The sequence below is a fragment of the Toxorhynchites rutilus genome, chromosome 2 (assembly GCF_029784135.1).
Source record: "Toxorhynchites rutilus septentrionalis strain SRP chromosome 2, ASM2978413v1, whole genome shotgun sequence".
In the NCBI taxonomy this organism is placed as follows: domain Eukaryota; kingdom Metazoa; phylum Arthropoda; class Insecta; order Diptera; family Culicidae; genus Toxorhynchites; species Toxorhynchites rutilus.
In genome coordinates this window covers 105,768,622-105,777,364 of record NC_073745.1, presented here as the reverse complement: position 1 = coordinate 105,777,364, position 8,743 = coordinate 105,768,622, and the positions used below count along the sequence as shown (strand labels likewise).

General features: G+C 41.2%; 2 protein-coding genes across 2 annotated transcripts in view; one reads left to right on the top strand and one right to left on the bottom strand.

The window, feature by feature from the left end:
* LOC129769701 (damage-control phosphatase ARMT1-like) overlaps nucleotides 1-5,516 on the top strand; it is a 12,957-nt gene extending 7,441 nt beyond the window's left edge. The window contains exon 5 of the mRNA XM_055772119.1: nucleotides 4,717-5,516. Within this exon, the coding sequence (XP_055628094.1) occupies nucleotides 4,717-5,475 (759 nt within the window). The 3' untranslated portion in view covers nucleotides 5,476-5,516. The remainder of the gene's footprint in view (nucleotides 1-4,716) is intronic.
* LOC129769700 (tubulin-specific chaperone E) lies at nucleotides 5,473-7,764 on the bottom strand. The gene is made up of 4 exons (XM_055772118.1): nucleotides 7,543-7,764; nucleotides 7,378-7,478; nucleotides 7,141-7,303; nucleotides 5,473-7,054 (listed from the first exon to the last, which is right to left on the bottom strand). The coding sequence occupies exons 1-4, from the start codon at nucleotides 7,621-7,623 to the stop codon at nucleotides 5,834-5,836; spliced, it is 1,566 nt and encodes a 521-aa protein (XP_055628093.1). The 5' UTR covers nucleotides 7,624-7,764; the 3' UTR covers nucleotides 5,473-5,833.
* Nucleotides 7,765-8,743: the final 979 nt, after the last annotated feature.

Sequence of the window (8,743 nt, the reverse complement as noted above, 5' to 3'; positions counted from 1 at the left end):
TATACAGGGTGGGCCATTTAAAGTGGAAGGATTTGTTTTTGCAATAGCAAAGTAAAGAAGTGGAATTTTAATTTTTTTTTTTTAAATTCATTTATTTTGGTCCAAGGAGATTTGTTCTAACTACTTTTTGATTATGATATCTCGTAAATGACCGCCTCTGGCCTTGACCGCAAAATTTGCCCTTTTTTCGGCATTTTCCATCACTTTGCCCAATGTTTCGGCCGATATGGCAGCAATTTCTTGTCGGATATTGTCATTCAGAGCAGCCAGGGTCCTTGGTTTACCAGTGTATACCTTGGATTTTAAATATCCCCATAAAAAAAAGTCAGGATGCGTCAAATCAGATGATCTCGGTGGCCAGTCATAATCGCCGTTTTTCGATATTAATCTTCCGGGGAACATTTCGCGCAATAATTTGGTCGTGGCAGCCGCTGTATGGCATGTAGCGCCGTCCTGTTGGAACCAGTAATTGTCCAATTCATTTTCACGAACAAATGGCAATAAAAAGATGCCTAACTCTTGCGAACGATGGCGACCTGATGTCGATGGAGTCTCTGCAACACTGGCTCGAACGGCATCAATATTCTCGTCGAAACGTCTTGGTCGTTGTCTGGACAGATGACTGGCATTACCAACACTACCAGACGATATAAATTTGGCATATAATCGACGTATAGTGTTGTCTCCAGGCGATGTTTTAACTTTATTTTTATTTTTCCACGCACGTTTAGTTAACACAATTGAGAAGTTATTTTGAATGTACAGCTGAACAATTTCAGCGCGTTGTTTAGGTGTGTATTGTTCCATGGTTAAAATTGTACTGAAATGACGCTTCCAACGCGGTATGACATTTGTTAATCTGACATCTCTGTCAAAAGTTATGGGGTTGCCAGATGCTTCCACTTTAAATGGCCCACCCTGTAGATAGAAGAACCTATAGAAGTGAGTTTTATCACATTAAAATCCATTTCCACAAAGACCAATTTCGTTAGCGCAAACATCAAAAGGACTAATAACGCTTGTCACTATGAAATTGTAGAACATATGGGAATTGAATTTTCGCAAATTTTCCCATTTTCTTCAGAGTTTTCCGAAGATGTTCAATTGTCATGTTTGGTTGGATTGTGCTCCCTTGGCCGAGTGGTTAGCGTCATAACTAACATGCCGGGTGTTCGGGTTCGATTCCCGTTCTGGTCGGGGGAATTTTTCGTCAAAGAAACTTCCTCCGACTTGCACTGTGATCACGCGTATTCTAGAGCTTGCCACTCAAAATGCATTCAAGGCGTGTTATTTGGCATAGAAATCTCAACTAAGTACTAATAAAAATGACGCAAGTAATACTACGTTGAGACGGCGAAGTTCCTCTAGGAACGTTAGTGCCATTGAAGAAGAAGAAGAAGAAGATGTTTGGTTGGATTATTTTTGTTTGAAATATGTGTAATATTTTTACGGGACCCAATTTCCATTCCAGATGAGGTGAGGGAGTCATACCATTATAGAAACATTTCTCGTACCCAAAAACCCTCACATCCCAAATTGTGCTTGATTAGTTCTCGAGTTGCAGAATTTCGTGTTTGTATGCCCCCTGTAATTTGTGTTTCATTTGTATGACAGCCCTCGCTTAGAGAGGGGAGTGAAGTGTTTAACCACCATAGAAACATTTATTGTATCCTAAAACCTCCATATGCCTAATTTGTTTCCATTTGCTTCATTAGTTCTCGAGTTATGCAGAAATTTGTGTTTCATTTTTATGGCAGTCCCACCTAAGAGAGGGGGGAGGAGTATCTAAGCACCATAGAATCATTTATTGCACCCTAAAACCTCCGAATGCAAAATTTGGTTTCATTTGCTTGATTAATTCTCGAGTAATACAGAAATTTGAGTTTCATTTGTATGGCAGACTGCCTATTGTACTCAGGAGTGTGGTAATGGATCCACGTTTTAACCATTGTCACAAAACGTCGAAACAAGAACTGTTTAAAAAATATATTCGTCCTGTTCATGCGGGCCCAGTCTATACCCACTCCAGTGTTTATTTCCCCCGAATATCCATTTTGCATTTTTGCTCCACAGAAATGGAACACGGTGCTCAATGTTGTATATGTCAAATTACGATGCAAGGTTTCCACATTTGCACAATTGGACTTGAGTCGAACGGATTACAATATGCAAAGTTGGAATCCGTTCGGATAATTTTGGCTCTGGTGCTAGAGATGGGCAAAACGGTTTATTTCAGTGAGCGGCTCAGAGCCGTGCGCTCAATGAAAAGAGCCGGCTCATTTGAGCGGCTCGACGGCTCTTTTAAAGAACTGGTTTATTCGGATATGTGAGGATCGAAGATTGCTCACCAATGCATTAAACTCCCCATACAGATGACAGCGCTTCATCACCAACGATTTGTGGTAGTTTCGTAGGTGTGTGTTCTATGAATGTCATTTTTAGCTTCCTTATCAACGACTGGTGTGCATAGTTGTACTTTCTGTTATCCCCAAAACCTTGCTGCTTGAAGCGAGGATCTAGCAGTATTTATTAGGCTACTAATTCGTCTGACTCAAGATTTGTAGATCGCTTTACCAGCTCCGGAATCAATTTATACAGAGCTTTTTTATAATCACTAGAACTGATTTCACTTGATCCATATAATGTTGATCATGTCGAATTATAAGTCGGGAGAATATAGCAGTTTTCGATAACGACACAGTTTTCTCCCCGTTTTATATCCCAAACGTTCTTAAAATATTTCGAATGGAATATTTTCATGATTAACTGTATTATATTAGTCAAATCATTTCATTCGATACCCATATGTGGGTTGAATTTATCATAAATAACTGTGATTTACTAGTCAAGTCCTTTCATTAGATACCCATATTGAGGGGATTTTGAAAATAATGTATATTTCGCCATTTTGGGGTGGCGGCCATTTTGGATTTACATTTTTCATAAATAACTGTGTTCTACTAGTCAAGCTCTTTCATTTGATATCCATATTGATGGGGTTTTGACGAAATTAGTTGTCTGTCGTTTCGAAACGGCCACCATCTTGGATTTCCATTTTACATAAATAACTGTGTCCTACTAGTCAAATCCTTTCATTAGATACCCATATTGAGGGGGTTTTGAAAAAAATACATATTTCGCCAATTTGGGAGGGTGGCCATTTTGAATTTACATTTTTCATAAATAACTGTGATCTACTAGGCAAGCCCTTTTATTTGATACCCATATTGATAGGGTTTTGGCGAAATTAACTGTCTGCCATTTTGTAACGTCCGCCATCTTGGATTTCCATTTTACATAAATAACTGTGTCCTACTAGTCTAGTCCTTTCATTAGATACTCATATTGATAGGGTTTCGAGAAAATATGTAATCCGCCAAAATTTACAAACATGGAAAACATATATTTCTCCCGCACTGCCGCCAGCCACGGTTCGTCAGAACAAGCGTACGATTCAAGGTTCTTTATCAAGCTCTTAAAAGAAACACGGTTCTTTTATGAACCGTGGTTCTCAAATGAACGGCTCTTAAATGAACCGCGGTTCAAAAAGAGCCACGGCTCATAAAAGAACCGTGGGTCTGTTTTGAACCGTGGTTCATTCAAGAGCCGTACATATAAGAGCCGTTCATTTGAGAGCCGCGGCTCATTTTTAAAGAACCGTGGATCGTACGCTCTTTCTGACGTACCGGCTCAAATGAGCGGCTCGTGAGCGCTCGCCCATCTCTATCTGGTGCTGCGTCGACGTTGCTCATGATAGCGTTCCTCAAGTGAATGTATTCTTCCTCATGCCACTTATGTTGATTAAGTCGTAGGAATCGCAGTCATTCCCTTTCTACCTTCGCTTACATGTCGATCATGAATTCTCGCGTAACTTTTGAAAAGGTCCTATGTAACATTCACATCAACGGAAAAACGGAGTTGAAGATCGGAATATTGTTCCGCGAATTGTTTCAAAAGGAATCAATCTTTATCACTACTTTTACCACTAGCAGTCAATAATAACTCTGAAAAACCAATCGTAACTGTTGTCATGTGATTTTAGTTAGAAATTCAAGCCTTCGAGCGAAAAATGTTACATTGGACGTTTTGACTGCCCGCTTTGTACATTGGACAAATAACGTTGCACGATGAGAATCTGAAAATAACTACTAAACAACGATCCAAATAGTTGCACTTCGTGCTAAGCAGATCATTATTGTTATAACTCGTTTAATTGAACTAAAAACGATATCAACACCCGAAAATAACAAAAACTCAAAATGACCGAAGTGCGATTTCGTGTTGTATTAGTTGCTTTGTTACTTCGGATGTATCGAGCGTCAGAGGAAAGTGGTGTCCGAAGTAACAGTCGAGTGCTTAAAATTCGAATCTGTACATTGGTCATTTTTTGTATCGGCGATAAAAAGGTGAAAAGGATAGATACTTGAACGATTGTTTTCTCAATGCATTACATGATTGATAACTAATAGTGTGCATCCATTAACTCGATTTGTTTACATTTGTTACTTAGGACGTTTTCAAAAGTTACGCGAGAATTGTTGGCACAGCTCACGACATCATAGAATGAAATCATACGATACACATAAAATCCATCGAGCGCACTCCTTTGTTTTATTAGTCTTATTAGTCCCCGCTGGCACGAGGACATTTTTTTTAATTTTCTGGGCAATTTCACTACCACAACCTAAATAAAAATTTATAAATTCTGTATTTCAGCTCAACTTGTGGGGCAACAGGTGCGATCTATCGATAACGGCTGGCCAAGCCGTGAAACAGGATGGCGATCCACTGGCTCTGCTCGAAATCTGGGACAACTGCATCGTTTGTGACCACTCGGCTGCCATATGGGAGTGTGTTCAGGGGGTCAGAGGTAATCCCAGTGCTGCGACCATCGACATCATCAACGACAACTCGGGCTACGAACTGTTCACTGATCTCTGTTTGGCGGACTTCATCATAGAGCATGGACTGGCGAGTAGGGTCAATTTCAACGTCAAAGCAATTCCGTGGTATATCTCCGATGTGACCCCGAAAGACATGAAATGGACGCTGGACACTTTGGAGGCATCCGAGAGTTCCGTTGTTGTAGCATTTGGGAAAAGGTTAAAAGCTCGCTTCGATAGTGGAACATTCAATCTCAAGGAAGCGAATCATTTCTGGACGTCACCCTACGAGTTCCATCGAATGAAAGAAGTGAATCCCGAGCTGTACGAGGAACTGTCGCGGTCGCATTTATTGATATTCAAAGGCGATTTGAACTACCGCAAACTTTTAGGAGATTTCAACTTCCCGTACACAACACCATTCGCGGAAACACTGCAAGGATTCCTTCCCACCAATCTGTGCACCCTGCGAACCGTCAAAGCGGATCTAATCAGTGGGATTGCGGAAGGGCTTTCGGAACAGTTGTTCGCCAAGAATGCCGAGTGGATGCTCACTGGCGAATACGGAGTGATACAATTCGCCCACAAATAAAATAATAATAAATCATGCTCTGGTTTATTTAGCTAATATAACTTTGATTTGTTCGATCTTGTTTTTAACTAGTCTAATTTCAATTTGCGCACTCACATTTTAACAGATCGGACGTTCATTTAAATTCTCTTTGTGTGTCTGTGTGTGTGTGTTTTTGAGTGCATAACATTTACCTCGTTTTGCGAGATTTTATATTTATTGGTGCAAATAAATAGGGATATATTTTTTTAGACAATTGCATTACCACCTCAAAGGCTGCTTCTGTGGAACCTCTCAGGTGTTTCAATTTTGTTTAGCATAAGAAAATTTCGTATCAAAAATCCAACAAAACGAAATAAAATCTTGAGGAAAGAAATATCTAAAACACAATCGTATCCTGGTCTTCGACCGAATAGAAATCCAAACTCTTACCGTGGTTATCCAACGGAATCCGAACGTCTCTTTTGCGATCGAACAGCGACAGCTGCAAGCTGCCACCCTTGTTCGGCTGCTGATCCTGCGGACCAAATAATTTCACGATGAGATTCTCCAACGTCTGCAGGTTGATTTGCTTGGGAACTTTCTTCTGGCGCATTTCCCCGGTTCGTTCGTTCAGCAGATGCAGATTGAGCATGTTGGAAACCTTGCGATTGTCCGGCAGAATCTGCTCCGGACTGCCGAGTTTGTCCATCACCCGCGGGTACATTCGGTGTGACTTGAAAAATGCCTTCAACTGCTGGGCATCCCCCCTAATCTGGGCCCACTGGACGGCGTACATTTTCCACATGTCACACTCGGAGTCCCTGCGCAACTTCTCGCTGATCCTGGATCGATTGAACATTTTGAGGCCCGCTATCGAGCCAACAACTCGGGCAACCGTCTCTTCGTAGCTAACGTTCGGGTCCGGATCGATTGTCAAATGTTCCAAAGCGCCCAATTTGTCCAGCTCGTTAAACGCAGCGCATTGATCGAAGATAGGATTTTCCCTCAGATATAGAGTTCGAAGTCCGGAAAACCGAGCGGCTTTTTCTGTATGTGGACAGTCGGGAAACACGATCCGCTGGATCCCATTTGCATTGAGTGACAATTCCATCAGTCCTGGAAGGCTTCCCAATGCGTATATTGACGTTTCATCGCTTATGTTATTATCCTGCAAATCTAAACTGCGAAGCTGCGTCAGTGCGAATTCATAATTTTCCTCTGTAATCATTCCCAGCTCATTATTTTCCAGCGACAGATTCTCGAGTGAAGGCCACATTCGTGCCAAACGTACGATGTCAGCCCATGAACTAAGTGCGCAATTCTTCAGAATCAATTTTTTCAAATTGTGGAATTTGGTCACCAAATATGATATTTCTTCGTCCGTTGGGCTCATTAGACGATTACTGGAAAGATTTACCTCTTCGAGGGTTGGAATTTGTGACATGATATCTCCGACTATTTCCCAGTTCCAAATCAGTGTTGCAGAAACATCCAGCGATCGGAGGCTCGTGAAATAAGATAAATTGCCAGCGGAATTAACCGTAGAAAATGCCACAGACACATCTGTTAGATGGTGCAAATTGCTTTGCTTTCCTCCTATCTTTTCCATTCCAACAATCTAAGAGAAAAACATCACACAAAAAAAGATTATACTATTGCTCCAAGCACAATAATAGCGGTATCGATAATAATGAAGTCACTCACCTCGAAGAGCGAAGCATGAAGTTGCTTTTGAACTTCCTTCAGCATTTCCGCGTCGAATCTCAAATTGTCCTCCGTCACTATATATTTGTCATGGATAGCTTCCAGCAACGTGCAGAAAGTGGGAATTTTTTCACTTCGGATCATCGATCCAGCGTTTTCGTTTCTAGTCAAAGAAAAAAAAACAAGATTTGAATTAATCACATCCGATGACTCATCCTGTTATTATCGAATTGCTACCTCGTTTGGAAGTACTCGACGCCATTCACCATTCCGGAATGTTTACCACGCTGAGGATCGTCCCATTCGACACCAATCCATTCTCCTTCGGTGTTGGCGACCTGATGGATGATGGAAATATTCACAAGGTAAATTCCTTCCAACAACACCCACGACAAAACTCACCTCTCCGATGTATCTGATTGTACCGTAGTGTTGGCCAACCCGAATCCGTACACCGATTTCCAGATGATGTTTTGGAATCATTGCTGCACGTTGTTTACTATTTCTCCTCGCTAAGGAAGTAATAACACTGAAATTCGTAACTTCTCGGAACAGTTGCTTTCTTCCGCAAAATGTTGCAATACATGTATTTATGAAGATGTAAACACACGAAAGGGTCTTGTTAGGGACTTGTCATAGGTAGCGTTACGGGTATTACCAATAAATTCATCGAATTACTGCGTGATTGTTTCGCCAACAAGTCATCTGCTTACAATGTGCCAATGTTGGCACAGCAAACGTTAAAGCCGCTTAAAATAATTCTGAAGTTCAACATCAATGCAGTGGCGGAGATTGTAGTTCCGCATATTGTGCGATTCACATAGAACGTTACGGAAAAGAACGTCCACGTTCCGTCATCGTCTCAATCAAGTCACACATGCATTTTAGCTTGCAGTAGCACCGTTGCGTCAAATGCCAAACGAACTATTTATTTAATGTTATTCATAGTATCGATACTGCCCCGTCGTTCTGCAAAATTCGTTGCAAGATGCTCTGAACAATCTGTTTACGTGGGCTCTCAAGCTGGGTATCGAATTCTCTACGGAGATAACCGAAATAACCAGCTTCATCTATCCGGCGAAACGATTCACTTTATGTTTTTCAAATACCTGGGTATATATTTTGATTCTAAATGTACCTGGGGAAGACACATTGCGTATCTGAAACAGAAATGCCAGCAAATAACCGGAACATGGTGGGGTGCCAATCCAGGAGACCTCCTTAAGCTGTACAAAACATCGATATTATCAGTGTTAGAATATGGCACTTTTTGCTTCCGATCAGCTGCCAGGACTCATATTCTCAAGCTGGAGAGGATACAATATTGTTGCTTGCGTATAACCATGAGATGTTTATTGAGTAATGCAACTATTGCTGCACCCCTCGGCTCCATAGCCGAACGCGAGTGCGTGAGCGGTCACTAACAATACTATAGCTAATCCGAACATTCGAGAAAACGTAGCGACAAAGACGTGTTTCATATTTCTTTACTCGTTAAATAAATTCATTGTTTCTTGATCAGTTTAACTAGTTTCGGCTATTTATTTCCACGGCATAGTAACCTCAACAGGTTATGGGCCCAGAATAGCGCGGAAGTAGTTAA